We start from the raw sequence: 24,982 nt of genomic DNA, 5'->3' as shown, positions 1-24,982 counted from the left end.
GGTCATTAACAGCATCACTTATCATGTATAAAGTACATAGCAAGCGCTAAAAGATCCAGGCGTGCTGTGACACGAGCAACATCGAAAAGATATTTAAGTGCAACCTCAGGTGTTTGTCTTTGGTGTATCACATTCCCACTCTGTGTCGTTTGTGGTAAGATAGCAACAAACGTGTGTTTTGTGGTTCACTGTTTAACTTTTATTTTAACCGACTAAGCTCATATTTAAAGAAATGTACTTTTACTGACTGATTGTCTTCATCTAATTTTCTAAGCTATATGTAGCTACATCTCCCTGTCTACATCTCCCTCTTTGACTTCTGTGTTCTGGCCGGGTCTGGGTGAAGGTGCTGGGCTGGGTGATGCGGGGGTCTTGCGCCCAGAGGGGATCGGAGGCAGGATGGGCTTCACGTCGGATCCAGGACGTCTCTCAGAGGAGGGAGACACGACCACAGCTCGCAGGTCTGTGCCTGGAGGCGGGGCTTCAGGAGTTTCGCCTGACGCCATGAGGTATTAAATAGAATTAGTTTTATTAAATGGAGACACATCAACATATCTTTTGAACTTGATTCACTCAGCTGTATGTAATGCTATTGTTATTTACCTACACTAAAGACTGTTTATAAACTATAAAATGAATAACAACAGAAAATTATAGTTTACAAAGTGTTAAGGATCATAAGTGTACAACAAATAACTTGATAAACTGTCTTCTTCCCTGGACTCTAGCCACTCATACATCTCTCCTCTCTTTGCTATCTATTTATAACACCACAGAAATGCCCTACTATGACAAAAACAAAAACAAATAAACAACAATAACCTTTGAGTGTTTCCAAGGTGTGTCCCAGGACAGACATATCTAGCGGCTGCACTGAAGCAGAAAAGCCTCCGGCTGAACTGGGCACAGTCAACGCTGAACTGGCACGAGACTCATCGGAGCTGCTTGTGAAAGGAGGGAAAAGAAAGGGAGGGAGGAAAAGACAAACCCCAGAGGGTGAGGGGAAAAGGGACAGACAAGGAGAGAAAAGGGAGGATGAAGTTCATGTAGCAGGTGTGATGTGTACAGTGAAACAAAAAAAAGTAGGTTGTTTAAGAGACCAGAGACAGAAGAGAGAAAAACACAAAATAGAGCGTGAGGAGCTTCTGCTAAAAGAAAATTTAGCAGAATGTGCTTTTTGAAGCGGGACCACCAGAGCTGCAGATATTGACCTTATTTTTGACAGCATGCTACAAATCAGTAATGAGACAATTATTTTGGAATGACTATTCCTGGTACTTGGTTCTTAACTAACAAACAGGTAGACATATTTGACACATAATCCTGTTATATAGACTAGCCTTTGACACGAGATGCATACACACACGCAAGCACGCTGACATAACTTATGCAAAATATCAAAGAGTTACAAAAGGATCCTCTGTTACTATATGTGAGACAGAGACACACAAGTATAGACACATTTCTGTTTAAAGCTTTGCCAAAAGGTAGACAGATGTCTGGAATCTGTAAAAGAAATACTGAAGGGCTGAGTAATGCAAACGGCACATACTGGAATGGGAATGTATCGCTCAGACACATGTGACAGAACTTGTCGATTTTCAACAAGTTTGACGAAAATTGCCTTCTGAGAACATGAACCCGGAGGGGAACAAATTCATTTTGACTGAACACGTACTGTATCTCTGCATGTATCTTAAATGTCTTCTTTTGAAAAGAAATGTGAAATAAATGTACGTTTATTTTTACAGGTAAGGAAAAGGTGTGTGTGCTGTTACACGCACACACACACACACACACACGTAACCACACATACTATGTCAATGTCTGATTAAACCCATAGTTCAGTGCAGTATGCCTGTTTATTGAGTTTGGGAGTCAAAAAGCATCCAAAGCTTTAAAGTCTGAATTTATTTGTGAAGCATAATTAAGTGTGTCACTGTGCATGTGTGATTAGATTTGTTCCCACATGGCTTGTAAAAATAGAATGAGCTCAATAAAAGTGAACATATGTTGGAAAAACATGCCAAGTAAGTACAGAATGCTACTACAAAAGTGGTTTACTGCTCCAAAATCTTTTGCTCCACATTGTTTTTATGAAACCACAAGACTTCCTCTACATTTTTTCACCTCATTTTGTATTAAAGTGATATTACTATGAAATTAGATCCATAAAGAGTCACATCTTATACAACTTTGAAGTATGTATCTACATCCGTTATTCTCTTACAGTTACATCTGGCCCTACTTGTGACTCTTAAATACATTGGTAGCCTGTGAGGACTTGAGTGTGTGTGTGTGTGTGTGTGTGTGTGTGTGTGTGTGTGTGTGTGTGTGTGTGTGTGTGTGTGTGTGTGTGTGTGTGTGTGTGTGTGTGTGTGCGTGTGCGTGCTCTTACCTGCTGTCCTCACTTAAATGGGTGTCAGGATTCTGCAGTGATGGTGGTGCTGTTTGGGGAGAGCTGCGGTGAACAGAAATTAGGAGTAAATTCAATAATTCTTCACAAGCATATGGAAAAGCAATTTCACATCCAGATCTCTTCATTCAGATTTCATAAGCGGTGACAGGTATATATTTTTAGGTCGACTGAGAGGAGAGTGCCACTACACAAACCCATCATATTACCAAACACTCGATTTCAAATGATGAGGCCACCTGCCAATTCACCTTCAAGGTCAAACAATAACCCAAAACAAACCATCAAAACGCAGTTAGGACAAGTGCACAAATTAAACCAATTTGGCCCAGCGGAGAGTGCCCGCTTGAAATTAAGCACTGGAGTGCAGTGGAGTGCGTGCTACTTATAATGGACCTTTTGAAGAGCTGGCTGTAGATCCCTGGACTCTTCCCCACAATGGCCTCTCTTACCAGCTGCTCACGCCTCCTGATGGAGGCTAGCTCCTGCAGGAGGAGAGAGACGGAGAGAAGGAGGAGGAGGAGTTGAGAAGAAATAGGAAGGTTAGAGGTAGAGGAGACGGAGAGGGAGGAAGGGAAAGCATCCTGTTAGATTGAGGATATTTCCCCCATAAATGTGTCACAGTCTAGTTGTCTTTTCAACATTCACTTACAGTCTTCATTAACATTAAAGTTTACATCAGACATATTGTAACTCACAGTGGCGCTCTTCTGAGGGCTGAGCTCTGCCTGGATCTTGTTGTAGTAGTTTCTGTAGTACAGATCTGAGGGGTCAAGAGCTGGGGCAGAGTGTGACGTGAGTGTTCCTGCTCTGGACCGGGGTGGTGACAGTGGCTTCTCCTGTGGTGCGTCACCTGAGAGAGACAGAGACTGTATCAATACTGTGTAATAGTGCATATGATGGTTATTGGTTGGATGGAGCTTCAAGATTGTAAAAAAAATGTCTTCAAGACTAAGCTGAGATACACAAAGGGGTGCTAGTATTTTATTCACACTCAACAAAGTTGATCCAGAGCCACAGAAGATATTCTACATCTGTTTTCACAGGCTGAGTAGTGCTTCCTGTCACGAGTAAATTGACTTTGACATTAAAAAAAAAAATTACATTTCCCCTTTAAATAAGAAACAGAAGCATGTGCAAGGCGCCTTTGACTGAACTTTACAGCCAGTGTCTTGCAAAAAAATTTTTTTGCACCCTGACGCTTTGAGTCTGCTAATGATGATCAGAACAAACACACACATACACACCAGTGGGGGTGTTGTCAGGGGATCCTCTGTTGTTGTCTTCTCCTTCTTCCTGCTCCTCTACCAACAGGTACTCCTTCACTATCTGCCTCAGTGTGTGATAGGCTATCTCCCAGTCATCTACTCGCACATCCAAAAGCATGCGCGCACACACAGCGTGACACACACAAAAAAATATGGTTGTGAACAGAGCCAATGCATCTGCCATCAAACAGTAATGAATCAAAGATATGGGGATGATGACCTCAGCGTAATGAGGCGGTAGCTAGCAGTGCATAAAAGTGATGAGGTTCTGTGCTCCCTGTATGTTCATCTCATTAAGAAAACAGCTAACATGTCTAAGTGCCTTCATGAGGGAATGATAAACACAGCTATTCTGCGGCTACGTGCCCTTAATACATGTGGTAATTGGATTGAAAGTATAGCGCATGGATTTTTAGTGAAGTGTGTTAATTTATCCCAGGCTATACCAATGACACTTGGACTGCTCTAAGCCGGAGTAAGGCAAGGCATTTCTTTTAGCTCTGCGAGGCACTACAATGACAAACTGCCAGTGAACACAACAGCTACAGCAACGACTTCCAACTCTCTTTCTCACTAACATCATATCCAAATGTTGAATAAGTAGAAGGAACATTTCTCCCCTGGGAATGATTTAATTGTTTTCTTAGCTTGTTGAAAATTAATTGTGAACGTGTACAATTTTGTGCTACATTTAAATCTCCATTAACTAAATAAGAAAATGGATCTGATTAGCCACTAGAGGATATATAATTCCTGTTATTATCCTTTACAATGCACACATAAATTAACAAGTACAGCATCAAACAACATCAATGAACACATTCCATGTCACAAAAGAAAATACTTGAATGAAAAAGGTGCTTCTTTGCCGTACCACAGGGGATAACGTCATCGAAGAATCCCAGTCGCTGGCGGTTGGTGTTGGCGTAGAGCTCTACACGTGACATCGCCGTGTCGATCTGTGCTGGGGTATAGCGACCACGGCTTTTCAGGTGGCCCACGTATCTCTCCACCTTGGTGGGGATGAGCAGGATGTATCGAGGCTCAAAGTAGCTGTTCTTCAGACTGAGCACACCCTGAGGAGGAGGAACAAACAGTTTACAGTTCTGTCACAATGAGGGATTGATGTTTGCCTGTGGGGGTTTTCTATACGTTCAGTCCAGTGTGTGTGTCTGACTATCCACGACTGATCTTGCATACTACTTGACACATCGGCCTAATATTTTGTGTGCTCATTTATGACGACTGTATGTTCAAAGCGGCAGTGTTTCACAATTTCTGAAAAACATATGTCATTGACTGGTTTATACCGTCATTGACTGCCGACTCCCCACTCATTTTAACCGGCCAGTGGAGAGGCGATTGATCAACAACTGCTCCAGTAGCTAAAGACATTTTTGACAAGAACAAGCCTTAACTAGTCTGTTGCAGGTCAAAATTTGTTCTTTGTTGTGGCTTAAAAATTGACATCCATAGAAAAGTTTGGTCTCATTTTGACCCGGAGCATCTACAGATCAATCTCTTACTCAATATCTTATGATCCACTAAAGTTAGGCAAGATACTCGTTGAATAAAACTTAGTTTTTGTTAACTTTGCTGCCTCTAAACTCCTTTGTTTTGGAGGGAGACAAACCTGGTGGAAATCTTGCATCTTTAAATTCTATTAACCAGATTGTCACATTTATTTCAAATGCAATGAATGTATAACCGTAGGACCTTTTAAGAATTCTATGTTATGCTGATAGATCTTAAATCTCTACTGTATGCCACTCGACGAGCTTCATCGACCACATTTGGTATAAGTCTGCTTGATGTACTCTCAGACAGTAGGTTTACATACTCACCTCTAGCTCCATATGCACACAGCAGGCTAGTCCTTCTTTGGCTACATCCTCTATGGCATCTCTGGTCAGACCGTAGCTGTGCCCCCCGTACTGCATGGTCTGGATAAATTTACCCTACAAGGTCATTTCCAGTTACGAAGGGAAAGAATGAGAGAACATGTTAGTCAACTCCTGTACTGCCCAGTCATTCATCATGCTTACCACAATCATGAGCTTCATGTATCTCCTAAAGTAGATCATATTGGACATAAAAACGACCCCAGCTTGTTCTGTCAAGACTAACAACCTGAAATCATTTACACACCTCTAAACTGAACTTTTGACCTTGTAGTCAGAGCATAAATGTGTTTTTTGTTACTTCTCACACACGACCCCTGACCTTTTGTCTGCCTGTTTTTTGGGCAGTTTTATTTGCAGCATAATTTATGACAGTAAAACATGTAATTCTTACTTTGGTTTGTGGTAGAAAAAAGTTGTTTCAGACATTATTCCCAAGGAAAAGTCATCTTGTATGAATTATATATTACTATAATCTAGTGGCTGTTTGTATTGTTTTTAGAGTGTTTTGTTTTGTTTCCTTCATTCTACTGAAGGTTATTTTGACTGTTTTACTGTGGTTTGTTACATTTAAAATCTTAGCAATAAGAGAGCACAGAGACAACAGAATCAACTGAAACTCACTACATTTAACTTTTTACTGATACATTTCACAAAACATTCTATGTGTATCCTGAAGATACTAAATCAAACAAGAATTCAAGCTCCCTCGAATATCTTTTGTGTCCCTGGACCTTCTTAAGAAGGTAATTGAAAAGCATTCAAACACTCGATAAAAAAGATTATTCTTGTTATTCCAATGCTATTCAAACTGAAATTGCACAGCAGGTGTTCCTTGTGTTTACATCACAGTAAGGAGCAAAGTAAGTGCCAAGGACCACTGATTGGGATTAATTTTGAGCAGCCACAATGAGTGGGACTAAGAGGTTATGATTGCTTAGTTACTGGAAGCACATGTGAGGGTAACAAAGCAGTGAAGAAGAGGGCAGCTGACACATGATAAGAAAGGGAGGACAGGGCAGCAATAAACCAAGTAGCTGACAACAGGAGAATCAAGAATGGAGGGTGAGGGAGAAGAATGGACAAGTCAGCCAGAGGGAGTGACAGACTGTAACGTTAACCTGATCCACTTCTGTTGGAGTACACAAAAGGAATCAATTCCAGCATGAAAGCCATCGCTGTGTAAATCATTACGTGACCCAGACTTCTATCCATCATCCCCACCACTCTTACATAACCGGCAGCATGACAACATGGACAAGACGGAAAACAAATGTGTCCAATAGCTCAGCAGCCATTTCCCTGACTCTTAAGAAGAAAAGCTGGTGTAATGAATCAGATTCAGATGCAGTTGAATATCACACATATAAATTGATTATGTAAATAAAATCAGCCCCTGGCAGTTGCTGACCCTCTACAAAAGAAGGTGCATATTATGGAATTTGTTGACCAAGGTCTGCATGTTGATGATATTAAAACCCATTAGCTCTCTGTGTCCCTGTCAGTTATCTCAGACTAATAATCATCATTCGCAAGGAAATGTTGTAGGAGACGCTGTGGTGAGTCATCTTTAAGAAAAATGCAATTAATATAGCCATTGCACCTAATCAAAACAGGACTCAATTATAAAAAAACGTATCTGTGTTAATTGAAATATCAGCAAGATAAAGTAAAATCAATCAATCCAAGTAAAACTAATTATCTCACTACTCGAGTACATTTAATTAGCTTGTGGTGAGTACTAATCTGTTTGCATGATTCATGACACCAAATGCTGATGATTATTTTTTGAGTTCAAAATAACCAAAATAACCTTGAAACCGTTATTGTTTTCTCGTGTGGTCACTCCTGGGGTCTGTGATGTACAAAAAAAAGCTTAATGACAATCTAACGCACCGTGTGAATCATGTTCTGAAAGTCCTCCTCATTGACAAAATGGTAATCAACTCCATTCTCCTCTCTGAAGTGTGGCTCCCTAGTGGTGTGACAGGTTCTGTGGAAAAACACACACAATAGAGAAACACACAATTTGAATATGACATATCCAGCCAAAATAATGTATTTGAAGAATCTCAGACCTGAACCAGTGGAAGGGCTATGAGCTGAGTAATACAGCAGCTTCTGTATTGTTCGGATACTAAAACCTTAAGATATACGTTTGACCTGCATAACCCCATATTGTTTTGCCTAAAAAGAGTTTTTTCTGTCTGTAAATATAATATTTCAGTTATTGTTGATTTTCTACTGTTTTTTATTGCTTATTTATAATACTTGTTTTTTTTATTTTCATTTTTTATTTTTATCTTGTCTTTCTTTACTATGTCTCTTGTGTGCACTTTACTCTATGCTGCTGTAAGCCTGCAAATTTCCCCGCTGCGGGACTAATAAAGGATTATCTTATCTTATCTTATCTTAAACATTTAAAGGGTAGCCTCAGATTTTTTTCAAGTATGTTAAAAGAGTTATTGGTTATTAGTCTATGCCTTCTGTCCATACTGGCTGTGCTGAGACTACCCAGAAAGAAATGTGGGATTAAATCTGTAGGCCTCATTCTGTGCAAAACCTGTATTCTGAAGTTAAAGGAAAGCTGATACTTGGCTTCATACTGCTCAGACTGCTGGAGCCTCATATGAACTTTGGCTACACTTAAGAATGAATTTTGGCAAGGAACAAGGATTGTGAATTCCCTCCCTTATTTCTCACAGTGTAGGTGTGCTATAAAGGGGTTGCTTCAAAACAGTATGTGCAGAAGGGCTGATTACATCCAAAAAATAACTTTCATAATGGCCATATGGTGTGAGAATTGTATTAAGATAGACCTCGGAATATCTGACCTATCTTTTAGTATTTTTGGGAGCAGATGGTTTAAAACACGTTTAATTTTTTTTATTAACACTTGAAGGGTTGCAAGTGGGGCTACACGGTGGTGTAGTGGTTAGCACTGTCGCCTCACAGCAAGAGGGGCCCGGGTTCAATTCCCGGGCTGGACAACCTTCTGTGTGGAGTTTGCATGTTCTCCTCGTGTCAGCGTGGGTTCTCTCCGGGTTCTCCGGCTTCCTCCCACAGTCCAAAGACATGCAGCTTAGGTTAATTGATGACTTTGAAATTGCCCGTAGGTGTGAATGTGAGCGTGAGTGGTTGTCTGTCTATATGTCAGCCCTGTGACAGGCTGGCGACCTGTCCAGGGTGTACCCTGCATTCGCCCATTGACAGCTGGGATCGGCTCCAGCACCCCCGCGACCCTTAACTGGATAAGCGGTTACGGAAGATGGATGGATGGGTTGCAAGTGCTGAGTAAGTCCCACTGAGAATCAATGTGCCATTTGCAGATCTGTGCAGCTTTCAGCTCATTGCTTTGGTTCACCAGACTCAACTGTATGGTTAATAACATTAGCAGCTGTTTGGCTTTCACTTTAGTAAGTAAAAGATACATAAGAGAAAACTGGTATAAGTAATTGTTTTACTTGTCCGCTAATGCTAATACCAACAGCATCTTGAGAGGACATTTCTTTTGAAAGCTTTAAAGTTCCCATTAAGGAATCTTGTTTAGATTTTCAAATAACAGCTAGAGCAGATACATTATTTCAACATTTAACTATAATGTAATGTGCATTTTCAGTTGATTCCACTGAATATATTTTAGTACCAGTGCAAGTACTGTGAAGTATGTGATATATGTACAGAGAGTTTGGGACTGACCCGTAGGCAAAGTATTCGCTCAACTCCTGACACAGTCTGTGAGCCAGATCTCTCTTTCCGCAGCCCTGAGGACCGGTCAGAACCAGCAGAGGATATGGAGAGTCTGCACTGGGCATAGTACTGCTTGGAGACACACACACAAACACACACACGTACATACAGTACACAGTTTTCTGATTGACGTTACATTAACGTTCTCTCAGAGATGAGCAGTATTTAAAGATATTTAACAATGAAGGTAGAGAAAAAAGCTCCTCCGGTCGTGAGAGACAACGCTAGAGTCGATACCAACGGGAGCCTTGTGGGCTGTATGGATGTGCTCTGTCTAGAGAAGCACAGGAGAACGGTAAATTGACTGTAGCTGCAGCATTTTATTTGCTGATGATGGATGTTCTCAAAAAGTGCTGATGCTTCAACTATTTTTTTTTTTCCTTTTAGGGAGTAGATAATATGAGCATCACGAACACTACAACTAAATTGCTGCACATGTTTGAAAACAGCTTTCCTGACAGTTGACTTTAGAAGAGGAATATGATTATTACAATTTGATTGTAAATGTTCACATTCACTTCAATAAATAGTGTTAAGCTTTACATTCAAGAAAAAGGCAGCGGACCATTCAGAGGTTAGGAATTTTAAACTATACTGTATATTTGTACTAACCTGTCATAGAGCACCTGAGGCTGCATCAGATGATACACCAGGTGGGTCATGTGATCCCTGGCTGCCACCACATCCAAAGGAGGGTCATACTTGTTTACTGATGACACCTGGAATTTAATGTCAGTAATCAAGAGTAACATCAGCAATCCCACATCTGTGTAAAATATAACAGTTGAGTTGGTGGCATTAGTTCTAGCTTTAAAAGTGTAGTATACCTTATTAAACATGGAGGTCAGGCATGTTGATACATTGTGTTCGTGCTGTTAAATTGGAACAATTCCTCTGATCATGAAATGTTCATTTATTTTGTTTATTAATACCTTCTCTTCAGCAGTGACTTTCTCTTGGTCCAGCAGAGTCAGGTGTTGAAGGAGGAAGATGACTGCCAATCTGTAATCGGGTTGCTCCTACCAATTACATTAACATGGCATTTATTACAAAAACACATAAAGTCTTTCATCAACTTTTAAAAACCACAAATGGAAGTCATCTAGAGCCTTGAGTGCTTACAGGCCGGGTACAGAACTCATTAGGGACTAGATCCAAACCTCTCATACACAATATATCTCATAGAACCATGTGGTCAATGAAGGGTTGGGTTACCTGTACAGGGTTTCCCAGCAGGTTGAGGTCCCTCAACAGGAAAAGATCATGAACATGTTTGCACTCCTGGATTTCACTGATCTGAAACAAAACCACAAATTCATGCAGCAGAGCCCGTGTGTGATAGTTTGTGAAATCATTAACTTGTTGAGCTAGAAAGTTCATGCTCAACCTTGTCTACGACTCCGCTATTGTCAAACTAGAATGTTGTTGCATTAGATGGTACTTGCGTTTGAGTAGTTTTGCTCATTATTTGGTGGATATTTCATTATCTGTGTTACAAATCTTCATCTGTTTCAGAATTTTAATCTCATAAACAAGCTAAATCACATTCAAGATTTAGGCTGATAAATTAGTTCTGTTAAGCCACTAGTTCCGTAGTTTCACTCAAAACAATACCAGGTTGTTCTCCAGATTGATAGCGCCCAGTAGGTGTAGATTGTGGAGGCCGGAGAGACTGCTGATGCGGTTCAGAGACAAGTCGAGAACCTGCAGAGACTTCAGATCATCCAGCCCTTCAATCCTCTCCAGCTGGTTCCCCCTCTGGACCGAGACAGGAGAAAGGACACATTTGAAGAGGCAAGTGCATGATATTAATGAATATGCAAGCATCCATAAGTGACATCCAACCCACGCTTCTACTTCACATACAGTGAACGATTCCCTCTACTAAATATTAAGGACGTGCCGGGGTCGCTCTGCAGGGTGCCTGAGCCTTTTTACCCCTCAGCACTGACTTGAGTGGCAGATCTGCCTCTCTCTGCTTAATCCTGACAGGTGAGGACTGGCAGCCAAACAGCTGGCGAGGTGTGAGCGCAGCACGCTAACCAACTAAAGAACAAGACCTGGGCACTCCTCTCTTGTCAGGGTCCCAAAGCCTGCCTCTCTCTCCATTCCACTGACTAAAGTTGTTATCTAGCTGTTTGGCCACACCTCGTCCTACTCTTGCCAAGCATGTTGCCTGGCAGAGGGCTGCTGTCAGTGGGGGTGGGTGACTGCACCGGTCCCTTGAAGCTCCAGGTCGGTGCTGTGATGGGCTGGGGAAACAGGCTGGCTGACAGGGTTGTGCTGTTTGGGGAGCCAGCATGTGAGGAAGTGGGGTCAGGGATGGGATTAGATGGACACGGGATGAGTGTGTGTCTATGTGTGCTGAACTCGGTCCAGACTCACTCAAACACCAGCAGCTGGTCCCAAAGCAAAGCTTACAGACAGGGGCAGACACAGCCAGACCGATGGCTGCTGACAATGGGGAAACACTGATAAAGGACGGAACATGCACGCACACACACACACACACACACACACACACACACACACACACACACACACACACACACACACACACACACACACATACACATGCAGGAAGAGAGACAGAACGAGGGAGAGAAAGGGGCCTGCTGTTGGACCATATGGTGATTCTGGAACAGGGGGCCAAGGTTTTACTAAATGTAGAAATTAAGCCAAAAACAGAGACATAAAGAGAGAGACAGGGGGGAGAGTATAGAGAGGCAAAACATTATAGGTCAAATTTAGGATGTAAAATACTTCTAAAGAGAGAACTCCAAAATAACTCCTACTGTGTGTGTGTGTGTGTGTGTGTGTGTGTGTTGTGTGTGTGTGTGTGTGTGTGTGTGTGTGTGTAATAATAAATAGACAACACATGGAGGGAAACATAGTCCTGCAAAGCAAAGTCATACATGTAAGTTGAAGTACTGCCAAGCACTGGCAAAGAAAGACACTTAATATGTCTGTTTAAAATTCATGTATGTTAGTTAGTATGCTCTTGAGTGTACCGCATGCATGAATGTTTGTGTGAAGATGTGCACTCTGTTTATCATATTCCTGACTGTAGTAGAGTTGGACCTACAAGGCAGAGGCGTGCGAGAGGCAGTCCGTCCAGGCCGCTGATCCTGGAGATCTTGTTGTGTGCCAGGCTGAGACTGGTGAGCTTGCAACATTGCTCAAGACCACTGATCTCACTGAGACTGTTGTCTGAGTATGGGCATGTTAAGAATAACACACAAGGGGAAAATGTAGTGGAAGACATTTTCAAAGACATTATCCGATAAAAAGGTAAAGAAAAATGCTGTGGGGTTCAAAGTGAGGTCAAGTACACGTGGATTAACGTAAAGGTCTCTCAGAAAGGATACAGCCCAGATCCAAATTACTAAGAGATGAAAAAGCTGACAAGTCCTTCATTTTTGTCATACGGTTGTGGGAGAAATTAACCTCCTGAAAGAAAAAGAAAAAGCACAATGTTAACAAAAATCATAAAAAAAAGTCCACAGTACCTCTCACTGAAGAAATTCTTTATCTGAATCCCGGGAAGGAATTTACAATTTGCTAAAGTTCACTGTCGTTCAAGGGCAGTTAATGCCTTGTAAGCATATTCAAAGAGACTACAGATGGGCTGTGGAAATCCAGGCCTATCATGAGGGAATAACACGAGAAAAGTGAAGCCCAAGCCACCAATCAAACGAGGTCTTATCCTGTCAGCTCAAGGTCTTGCGTTACTTTTAGGTTCTTCGGTGGCTGGAATCCAAAGAAGCTGGAGATTTCATTGTGCGAAGCATCCAGGATGACGAGGTAGGGCATGTGGCTCACACAGGATAAATCTAGAAGTTGAGAAAAGTTAAGAGTAATTGATCAAAAGATAAACACAGAAACAGAAAAAGGAAAATATTGAAATCATGATTTGATTACATATCTTTTAAAGTGGCCACAGGCTTTTATAAATAACAGGTCTGTAATAGGTTAAAGGACTCTTACTTAATATGAGAATAAGAAAAAAGTCACCTTTGATTTTGTTGTGTGGCAGTTCCAGCTTTTGAAGATGGACATAATTGCATAAAACAGAGATGTCACTGAGATCCTGACTCTAAAGTCGAGAGAAAAACAACCTTGGTTAAACTTTAATGTGCCTCATAATTAAACTGCAAAGAGGACTGTCAACACGACGCTAAAAAAAGGTAAACTGATTTGTCACAGATTAGTTTGTCTCGATAAATAACACAAATCAATCAACATCACTGAAAGCCAAATGCCATTGACTCATGCTGTGTGTGTGAAGGTAAGCGTCTTACAGGCAGACACAGGTAATGGTACAAATATCGCAGCCCAGTGCCAACGCGTCCAAGGTTGGCCACCCGACCGGAGACCAGCTGAGCAGTTAGAACTCCATCCTTCTGTAAACATAAACAAATTAAATGTGGCATTTGAATAGAACAATATCGCAGAATTCACACGAGCATCCCTGCAATAACAACGCAGTCACATTATTTAGAAGACAATGCATGAGACCACTATAAGCGTCACCTAGTGCTCACAGCTCTCTGCTCCTAAAGGCACACACTCACACCTATGCATGCAGTATACACACACACACACACACACACACACACACACATATTCAGAATGCACACATCACACTCTAAGCCGCTTTGAGAAGAATCAACTATTTGACCTTGCTGTGTTGTTTCCCCTTCTCAGACCTCTTGTGCAAGGTTACTTGCTTTATCTGTTGCATAAGGGAACAATTATGGAGTTTTACATGCATCCACTCTGACGTCACCTTTAATGCATACACTGATTCTACTTTGGCACAGAGACACAGTAAAGCATGTGCTTTTTTTGGTCAGAGATGAAAACAATGAAATGCATGCAATTGCAAAGTATGAAAACAATGCATTTAGCTCACCAAGCCTTCTCCTGCACCTTACCTCCATCTCTCTGTCCTCCTGCAGCTCTCACCTCTGCAGCCTCCCTGCAGGACCCTGGAGGGCTGTGCTTCCCTGCATTGTTCCCTAATGAAAGCTCCCTGAAGAGGACTACAGACTGACTGATGCACAGGCAGAGTGAGAACTTTATCATGAATTTAAAAAAATGCAATATATATCCGTGCTTTAGCTCCTAAACAAGCTTCCAAGTGGGCTATTTACATGACGCACAAGCTTTCGTCGCTGGGCAACGCCAAACTAGTGAGAGGTGAAAGGAATTGTGGGTCGTGTAGTTTTCTTCCCTGCAAAAGCCACAGTGACAGCTCACCTCAGTAAGGTTTATTTCACAGGTAACTTTAGAGTTATGTACAGTAGCAGACAAAAGTTTGGACACACCTTCTCATTCAACTACTTTGAAGAATGTAAAATATAAAACATATTCTGGTTTGTTGAGCATTTGTTTGTTTACCACATAATTCCATATGTGTTCCTTCATAGTTTGGATGTCTTCAATATTAATCTACAATGTAGAAAAAATAAAAATAAAAATAAAGAAAAACCATTGAATGAGAAGGTGTGTCCAAACTTTTGACTGGTACTGTATATATATTTATCTAAAACAAAAATCTATTAAACTAAAAAAAAATTAATCAAAGAGTGAAAAAGAGTCAGTGCAGCGGCCTACTTATAACCAGTTTTAATATGTACAGTACCAGTCAAAAGTTTGGACACACCTTTCATTTAATGGTTTTTCTTTATTTTTGTTTAAAAAAAATTCTACATTGTAGATTAATATTGAAGACATCAGTTTTGTAATCAGTTTTAATATGTACAGTACCAGTCAAAAGTTTGTTCACACCTTCTCATTCAACTACTTTGAAGAATCTAAAATATAAAACATATTCTGGTTTGTTGAGCATTTGTTTGTTTACCACATAATTCCATATGTGTTCCTTCATAGTTTGGATGTCTTCAATATTAATCTACAATGTAGAAAAAAATAAAAATAAAGAAAAACCATTGAATGAGAAGGTGTGTCCAAACTTTTGACTGGTACTGTAAGGGGAATAAAACATAATAATAAACATAAACATCCTGATATAACTTTTGTTTTATCATTCAACTTATCATTCAACAAATTGAGGCATTTTGTCATAAACAATTGAGCAGTGTCAATTACATATTGTTAAATTAACAGATTTGTTCCTCAGTAAAAAATAAATAAATAAAATGCTAAAATGTAGGCAACTACAATGATTACAAAAATCAATTAACTTATATTTGAATAGCCCAGTATCACAAATTAGACTCAAGGAGCTTTACAATGTGTACATCACAGTACATCCTCTGTCCTTAGTTCCTTGCATTGGATTAAAAAAACAAAAAGAAACAAGCTCTAACAGGGGAAATAAATGTAATAAACCTCAGGCTGAGCATCTGAGGATGGACAGAAGTTCAGTAGAGTATAATCAACATCATACAATTACAACATAGTCAATCCAACATCATTAATGCATTTTAATATTTATAAACCACTAACAACTTCAACGTGGTTAGTCTCAATTTCAGAAACCATTTCAATCATCATGGGACTACTATAAGCTTTTCAAAGGTGTAGTATTTCACATATCTGATGCAGGGTCATCCTTTTGTTACATTTATATTTTGCCATTAAGAGGACTTTGCCATAGTGGGCCTATTGTGCCTACCGTCATCAGGATCATGACAATATGCACAATAGGGCTAAAAACACAGTCAATCTTTGCAAATATCGCACTCTACCAGCAGATAGCCTTAGGATTTATCCCCACAACAACACAAACCTTCAGGTGGCATGTCGTCTGTGTTTATTTTTCTGATTCCGATATGCTGCACCTCATGCTTCAAACCATGTCCGACAACACATCAGAGCTGTCAGGTAGAAAAACATCCTCTAGTGTTAGTCTTGGATCCGTCCTTGCTCATATGACATCAGGCGGTAACTCTCGGGTGAATCAGAACAGTGATGGACTATGCTGTCATGTGCGGAAGAGATGTTAGTGTGAGCATGAACTCTTGTCAGCTGTACTTCCAGCAATGGAAAATATGACTGTTATGCACCCACACACGGAACAACACTACAAAATACACAAAACATGAGGGCATTTGAAGGATTTATTTTCTTAGTGTATTCGTGTATGCTTTGACAAATCATGTGTGCTTAATTTAGACCAGACAAACATTTCAGAGAATTTCTAAGATGACATTCAGTAACTAGAGGAGCCATGAGGATGTTTAAACTTGTTCAAGACAAATACGTATATATTTCAATACATTCTTACTTGAAACATAGAGATTACTTTCATCCCAGATGTGCAAAATAAATGTCTATTATAAAGAAAAAGAAACTGGAAATAGAAAAGCAGATGAAAGATGAACCTTGATTATATTTGACATATTTCATTCATGAATAAAAAGCATGGACAGCAGGAGTGGTTCAATACATAAGCCTTGTGGACTTTAAGGGGTTATGTGTGTGCAGTGGGATAATAGTTTAATAGAATCTCTGAGTGAAAAGACACAGTCACTTAACATTGTATTAAAGTTTCCCATGTATAACATTAAAAAAAAAAAAGCTCTGAAGTGAACAGCTGAATGAGCAGATTTTTTAGATTTTACACCAAGTGGTAGACGAACCCCTCAGCAGCTACATGGTTGTTTTCCCATCGATCCCAGCCTATGTGTCATTATGATGGATTGCTTTAGTGGGCTTCGGGGAGACCAGCACCAGGCCGGCCGTATTGACAACGCCACCATTCCCCTCTCCTCTCTCGTTAAGTACCTCTCTCGCAAGTTAATGTACTAAGAACAGGGAGGGGAAATGATTTGTGATCGTCTCTTGAGTTTGTATGTTCAGTTCATTTTTAAAGACTTGGACACGTGTAGTGGGAACAATAAAATAAAGATTCAGAATTGCAATGTTTCAGTTTATAGAGCTACTATGACTGATGAAATGTATTCTCACACACATGCCTTAACACAAAAAAGTGCAAGTTATGCCACTGTGGTATGCCAGACTTGAAATATAACATTTGAAATGAACTTTTTCTCTATTTAATGGAAGGAACAAATTGAAATCAGCAAAAATATCTTCATTACAGAGGCTCTGTTGTTCAATTTGTAAAAAATGTTAATCAGCTCACATTGTTCCAAACTAGTTTACTGCACTAACTATAAGAAAAAAGACAGATAGACAGATTTTTAACAGCCATGGATATGATACTATTCTCTGCTCGGGAAATCTTTGGGGACCAACCGAAATTGGCAGCAGGCGGAAGATGTGGCCTCATTCAGACAGTCTAATCTGACATCTGTTATTGCAGACAGAATCAGTGGGCTCATGGGGCTGCCAGGAGAGGAGAGATGGAGGTGTAAATGAGAGCGGCAGTTTAGATCTAATAGGAAAATGAGATGAGATGGGGCCTAAGTTCGGCTGAGTGTCCAAAACAATCGCCTTTTTATCTGGAGCTGTTGGGAGTCAAAACGCAAGTGCTGCATTTGCAGTCACTTTTAAAAAAGTGTAAATTGACAACATACTGTAGGTTACCTTATGACATAGATTCGTAGCGAACTAAACTTGCAAAGTCTGCAGTTGTGTTGGTTGTCACCTCGCGTTCCCAATTAGAGTGAGCCAGTGCTGCGTTCACTGAGGGACCCTGGAGGGCAGCAGTAACTATAAGAGATATATATATATATGAATATAGGAATTGGAGAAGACACACTTTCCACACATTATGATCTAAGTATAGAGAAAACCTCTATTTCAGAGTTTTTTTAACCCAATTCTTAAATAACCCCTGTCCTGCAACTTTGTGCTCTACCATTCCTAACTTTTGCATACATGATCCAATTATCGTCTGAACATCTCACCGGACAGATCTGAAAGAGCGGAAGCAAAACATTTTGAGAACAGAGGTTTTCCTGATGGGCTATCAACCCTGTCCCTGTTTACACTGTAGTGATCTTCTTGTCCTTGGTGGCCTGTTTGATGGCCGCCTGCTCACAGATGATCTCCTTCAGCCTCTGCAGCCGGATGTTTTGGGTACTCAGGTCACCTACACCTGTCTGGCTGCGGTGGAGTAAGGACAGGGCGTTGATGTACTCCAGCTCCGTGTAGCGAACACCCTGGTCCACCACCAGATTCAGCAGCTCATCCGCGGTGTTGTACAGCATCTCATAGTACTGCCTGCATGGAGAGACATGAGGAATGAAGAGAGAGAGAGAGAGAAATACATGTCAGGAGGTTATGGATACAGAAAATGAGTACAGAAAATAATAGAAATCAAGTGTAAGAAAGAAAAAGTGAATACGATTTATATTCCTCTATGCCTTATTCAAGTGCAGAATAAAAAGGAGCAACATCAACAAAGGGGAAACACAAAAGCCAAACTAACTGCTGTTGCTGTCAAACCCAATTCTCCTAAAAGGGACTTCAAGGACCTCACCCTGCCGCAAACGGGAGCATTTTAGGTGGAAGGAAAACATTCACCGGGTACAAACCACAGAGAGCGTTTTAATGAAACACTGTTGACAGAGCCGATGGAGGAAGGAGGTGTGTGTAGAATGATTAGGCCTTTAACCAGACTCTGACGCCACAATGGGGCATTTGAAGAAGACCATGAAGTACATACTGATAACGAAAGAGCACAAAGGGAGAGTGAGCGTTGGTGAATAGCACACACTTCCAACTGCTGACTAAAACATCACATATAAAGGTCAAATATGCCAGACAGAAGTGAGTAGGGACTGTTTGTATTGGTTTTTTTTAAATCGCTGTCGGTACGTATTTATTCTGACTGAACATCTAGAGGTAGACCTCCTGTGTCTGTGAGCATAGGATGTAATACTCATTAAAATCAATTTACAGTGACAATAGGCAATATTGAGCCATAAATATGGACTGTAGTAGGAAGGTTACTTGTCATAAACACAATTTACAAATTCATGTGCCGAGAGCATCGCTTGGCAAGAAACTGGAGGCAAGGTAATGCACAGGCGAGTGTTGGGATTCAGGACAGACATTTTTCTTTGCTCGGGGGCAAAACAGGTCAAACACCTTGGAGAGTGTGTGTGTGTGTGTGTGTGTGTGTGTGTAGGTGTGTGTGTGAGGGATCGTGTCGGCCAGGCAAATATGCTCTAAAACACAGAAACAACAAAATGCGAGCGCACACACACCAGAATAGATTTCACCACCGTCTGCCTCTGGCTATGGACACACCCCATTCTCTAAAGATACACTTAATGTTACACTTCCATAAAATAGTTGTAGAAAGAGTCAATGAAAGAGGACAAGAGGTGAGCTACATACATACTGTATTATGACATGCATGTTTCAAATGAGAGGGAACGATGGAATGTAGTGTGTGCATTGTGCATCCATTTGTAGTTCTTCTGGAGCAAAGCAGCTAATCGGTTCAATACAAAAATCAATGAGGCGACTCTTGAAATTTGCTTGGGTAAGGTTATTTATCACAGTGAGAAAATGGTTTGTGTTAATTTTTATCAATAAAGCAGTGTTGTAATTCAGTCAATTGATGTGCATATTGTATGGAAATAAATAAAAACCAATGGAGGGCTGGAACAAATGAAAAAAAAATGAATTCATAAAATATAGAGGCGTTCTTTTGCAAAATGGTTAGCTGTTGCGTAAAGTAAATGTGATTTAAAGTCGACTGGCTCAAAGGTGAAAACTGCTGGTATGACATTTCTTCCGTCTTCAACTTTTTGCCAGAGATTGTGGTCCTTCTTACAGATGTGCTAAACCTGCTTAAACGTGACCTGGAAGTCATATTTCAGAGTTTTGAGTGCTGCCAAAGCTTGGATGACCTAGACTCAGAAAACTGTGCCTGAACTCATCCCGTGTAGACAGACGGCCGGAGGACTGAAGCTGCTGCTGCTCTGCTAACATGCTGCTCACGCAACTCCTCCTGTGTAGACATGGAAACACGGCTCCCCACGTAACAAGAGACGCAATATATATGCATTTTAATGAGCGTGTGTCTCCGTGTGACGGTGAATATACTCTGAGACAGTTTCAGGGCAAAAGAGGTTTCCTTTACTGGCCACCTTGGCCAATGACAGATGCCAGTCGCTCAACAGCATCGGCTCCTGCTGCTCTGCTGCTCTGTGAACAGATAATCGTAGCTCTGGTATTGTTAAGGACGCTGAAAGGCACTTGAAGGTGAAAAAAATGTTGAGTCCACCTGTTTCCAAATCCTTCTTAGAGTGATTTATAATCTATGTTCAGCAAAGCACCTGGAGAAGGAGGGTTAAGTTCTACGCTGTGCTAAAGGGAAGATGAAAGTAAATGGATTCAGTTCTTTAGTGAGCTTCTGATATGGCGCAGTAAAAAGACACTTTGGTTAGAAAAGACTCTCCATCTCATTTGTTTAGCTCCGTCACCCATCCAAGACCCATTCCCTTCTTGAGATGATGATTTTGGATGCTAACAAGGCCCTAATGAGCACTCAGGGAGCTTCTGCTCCAAGGTGCTTTATGTGCTGTCATTTTGGAGATTCAACAGTAGGGGAAAAAAAGGTGGGAAGAAGTAATGGAGGGGCACAATGGATGAGATGGAGATGGAGATGGAGAGAGGGGAAAAAGAGAGTAATGACTGAAGAGATGAGTGAGGAATAGAGGTGCATAATATCTGGTTTTTTGGCCTTCCCCTGACAAGTAATGCCCTTGGTCATCGAAGCATTTGCATTCTGTCTCATTCGCCACCCGGCTCTCAATTTTCTCTCCAAGGTCTTGTTCATTTTTCCATCCTTGAGCTCGTTTCATGAATACGCTTGTCAATATTGATGAGGGTCGCGATGGTTTACTCCTTAACCGGGGGCAAGACAGACGAAAGGCAAAAAGAGCGGGATGCAGACGGATCCCACACGTGGCTTTATCTCATTCTGAAACGGGCCGTGATTTCTGTGTAAATGTCCAAATGTTTGGCCGCTGCTGAATTGAGCCTCTGCTTTTTGTAACTGTTTGTAAATGTAAAGCATCTGTTTTAAGTGTTGGCGCGTTTACCTCGCACGAGAAAAACACAAGCGATACCATTTCATTCCCTGGACCCGGCAATTGCTTGAGGGAAAAGCGTAGTTATTTGATCTAATGGGAAAAACACATAGAACCGAGACGAAGAAGCGTTTCTTTTGTTGAGGGAAGGATGTTTTAAACAGAAGGCTGCCCTCAGTCAAATATCCATCCTTGGCTCTCAATGGGAGGCAGCTTAGCCGAGGGAAGAAACTGTTTATTTTGAACGGAGCATTAAACAAGAGCACCTGACTAACCGAGACTGATTCACTCTAACATTCTAAAGTGGCATCATTGCTGCAAACCTCTGTGCATTACATGAGTGTAAAGTAATTGTGTAGGCAGTTTAGTTTGTTGCTTTTAGTTCTACAGTCAGTTGCGATGGCAGTTAGGCTGATTGGAGAGTCTGGACTGGCTGTATGTGGGGATGTGTCTGTCTATACGAGCTCGGGCAGGCTGTGGGAATTTAAAAAGTAACCGTTCCCAGTGACAGTGATCGCCAAGTTCTTGTTGCAGAGTTTGTATTTGCTTACTGACTGACAAGTTTGTAGGCTCAGCTCCCTGTTTCAGTTAAGAAAACCCTTCTGGTAGAGTTGTAAGTTATGCACACAGTGGGACATTAACAACAACCTGCCGCAAAACTAAAATGATGACTGTGAGCACATAGAGAGGCAGTCTGCAAAATAATCTTCACAAATAAACACCACTTTTATGACTTTTGAAGCATGAATGCAATCAGCAGAAGAACACAGCTTACTACGACACCGTCCCATGAGCGAGTTATACCAATAAAGGCAGACTAGTCGGCATGAGGCCACCTGTAATCATCCGCCTTCTGAAAAGACAAGTAAAAGCTTAAACAATTCCCGAGAAGGGTATTTACTGACATATTTCACATTGTAGAACAAAACGTTAACATCTGAAAAGCTTGTGTTAACCGCAAACTTTATTTTCGGCATCTAGCCAAAAACCCATTCAGAAAACGGACTTAGGAAGTACAAAACTGCTGACTCATTTCAACGTTTTAGGACTTATTCCTGGAGCACTCTATTTGTCTGATAAAATAGTAAAAATAACCGGAAAGCTTTGGAATCTATCTGTCGATGCAGCAGCAGCCGCCAAGTGAAAGTAAAAGATACCTTGTCAGGGCTGTAAAACAAGGCTTAACTACAGTATAATAGCAACTATAATTCACCTGGCAGTGATGCATTTAGAGAAAAACCCCCACACAGGATTTGTTAAAAGCTACTGATGCTCATTTATAACTGAGGATGGGGCCCTTAATCCACTATGCAGCTTGTTGTCCTCTGAGCATCTAATAACTAAACAGAAAGATGCTTCTACAGGAAGAAAGTGTGCTAGACTGCTGGTTCCAAGTGTGTGTGTGTGTGTGTGTGTGTGTGTGTGTGTGTGTGTGTGTGTGTGTGTGTGTGTGTGTGTGTGTGTGTGTGTGTGTGTGTGTGTGTGTGTGTGTGTGTGTGTCTCAGTCGTGAGGACAGCTGGCAATCTGGCCCTTTGCTCTGCACAAAGAGGAGTGGGCTGGTTCAGAAAGAGAAAGTGTAAGTTGTGTTCTATGTGTGTGTGTGTGTGTGTGTGTGTGTGTACATGTGTCGGAGTGATGCATGTTAGTGTTAGTGTGTGCTGAAAACACTTTCAAACAGTTCATTACCCGAGCAGTTGGAAAGCCATTTGCCAAACAGGGTAAGGGCTGTTAATAAGATTAAAATCTCTCAGCACCCCACCATCAAGAAAGAACCCCCTGGTGAAACACACACGCCAACACGCAAACATACACTCCTTTTTTCCCTCCCTTAAAGATACAGCTAGTTAATGAAACCAGAATCCTCCTTTTTTCCCACAGAACCTAAGTGAATTGTTGTTGATTGCCTCCTTCCTTAAAGTCTGTCTCTGTTTGTGTCAAACCTCCACCTGCCTCCACCAGGAGTCCCGACTATTAGAGCACCGCTTTAGTAATCAGCTTTAGTAATCAGTGTGTGTGTGTGTGTGTGTGTGTGTGTGTGTGTGTGTGTGTGTGTGTGTGTGTGTGTGTGTGTGTGTGTGTGTGTGTAAGCGTCAACATGCCTCCATGGTGCACTTTCTATTAAATTTTAATTAGCCACCCCCCTCCCTTTTCCTTTCCTTTCCTTTCCTTGTATACAAAGAATATTAAGTCAATTTATGGTGTGTGGATGCAGCAAAGGATGGACAGATATGTATGAGGAACACGGAGGGGAAAAAAGAGGGAGAAAGAAAAAAAAGAAAAGAAAAGCAAAAGAAAGACAGGAATCAGCACAATTCATTCCCCCTCATTTCCGGCGTGGACAATATTAAGGCCATTACGGGCTGCCTCTGTCAGCGCGTTTGGAACAACACGTTAGTTAGTGGTGGTGGGGGGGGGATGAGGACAAAGGAGGAGAAATGATGAGAGGCTGTGGTTAAACCTCTACATTAGCTGGAACCAAGACTTGTTGCTGCAATAACAGATACCGGGATTTTGAATTGCTTCCTCTTTTTTTTCTCTTTGTTAATTTACAGTAAAAAAAGAAAAGGGAGATAAATCTTTCAGGACCTTTGGCTCTGGAAAACGAAGGATCTTTACAAAACACAATGTGTAAATGCTAGTGTTGTCTTTTTGACATGTTAAATGGTGTTTTCAAATAAGCCAGTTTAGTGTGGATGTCGCCTCTTCTGCCTTTTTTTCAATCTCTCTCTAAAGTATCTCTCTCTCTCTCTCTCTCTCTCTCTCTCTCTCCATCCAAAGCAGCACATTTGTCTCTCATCTGGTAATGAGGAAAGGTCTGCTCAGAGACACTGAGAGTTAAGCTTCATCAGCAAAGACCAGTCCCATCATGCTCACACACACACACACACACACACACACACACACACACACACACACACACACACACACACACACACACACACACACACACACACACACACACACACACACACACACACACACACACACACACACACACACAAACTCTGGCCTCATCAGCAAAGACCATGCTGCAAATTGCACATACATAAACACACGCACCCACCCACACACACACACACACACACACACACACACACAGCAAAGACCATCATCATACGGCATCTTGTGAACGCACACAGAACACAGCAGCAAAGGGAAGGGAGGTGCTGGAAGAAGAAGAGAACAGAGACAAAACACTGTTCAGCAGAGGTGGCCGACGGTAGCAGAGAGAAGGAAACAAATGAGAGAGAGAGAGATAAAGAGAAAGAGACACAAGGTGTCAGGGAGGGAGACAGAAGCTGAGCGAAGTGACAGTGTACTGAAGCCAGGGCCTAAATACAAACAGTTTTATCTGTTGACACCCACTACCTCCTGACACGGACGTCAACTGCACTTATTACCACATTCTCTGTAGACACACCAGCCTGTCACCTCGACGACACACACACACACACACACACACACACACACACACACACACACACACACACACACACACACACACACACACACACACACACACACACACACACACACACACACACACACACACACACACACACGGAGCACACAGAAAGGCTGGGGCGGTTACACTTCGGGACCACACATAGTACACAAGGGTTGTTGTACAATTCACACGTGTGCACCCCCTGCACACTGAA

General features: G+C 41.4%; 2 protein-coding genes across 2 annotated transcripts in view; both read right to left on the bottom strand.

Moving 5' to 3' along the window:
• Positions 1 to 213: 213 nt before the first annotated feature.
• lrguk (leucine-rich repeats and guanylate kinase domain containing) lies at positions 214 to 14,423 on the bottom strand. The gene is made up of 21 exons (XM_054625060.1): positions 14,304 to 14,423; positions 14,017 to 14,070; positions 13,637 to 13,738; positions 13,350 to 13,431; positions 13,068 to 13,168; positions 12,704 to 12,785; positions 12,421 to 12,545; positions 10,950 to 11,093; positions 10,551 to 10,631; positions 10,268 to 10,354; positions 9,948 to 10,054; positions 9,285 to 9,407; positions 7,482 to 7,578; positions 5,529 to 5,642; positions 4,559 to 4,760; positions 3,664 to 3,780; positions 3,115 to 3,269; positions 2,813 to 2,901; positions 2,399 to 2,461; positions 823 to 941; positions 214 to 496 (listed from the first exon to the last, which is right to left on the bottom strand). Exons 1-21 carry the CDS (start codon positions 14,421 to 14,423, stop codon positions 285 to 287), a joined length of 2,376 nt encoding a protein of 791 aa, XP_054481035.1. The 3' UTR covers positions 214 to 284.
• Positions 14,424 to 16,749: 2,326 nt separating this feature from the next.
• Positions 16,750 to 24,982, bottom strand: part of exoc4 (exocyst complex component 4) — a 112,973-nt gene continuing 104,740 nt past the window's right edge. The window contains exon 20 of the mRNA XM_054624465.1: positions 16,750 to 18,494. Within this exon, the coding sequence (XP_054480440.1) occupies positions 18,257 to 18,494 (238 nt within the window). The 3' untranslated portion in view covers positions 16,750 to 18,256. The remainder of the gene's footprint in view (positions 18,495 to 24,982) is intronic.

This window comes from Anoplopoma fimbria, chromosome 23 (assembly GCF_027596085.1).
Source record: "Anoplopoma fimbria isolate UVic2021 breed Golden Eagle Sablefish chromosome 23, Afim_UVic_2022, whole genome shotgun sequence".
NCBI lineage: Eukaryota > Metazoa > Chordata > Actinopteri > Perciformes > Anoplopomatidae > Anoplopoma > Anoplopoma fimbria.
Note: the sequence above shows the minus strand (reverse complement) of the source record. Positions and strands in the feature narration are given on the sequence as shown.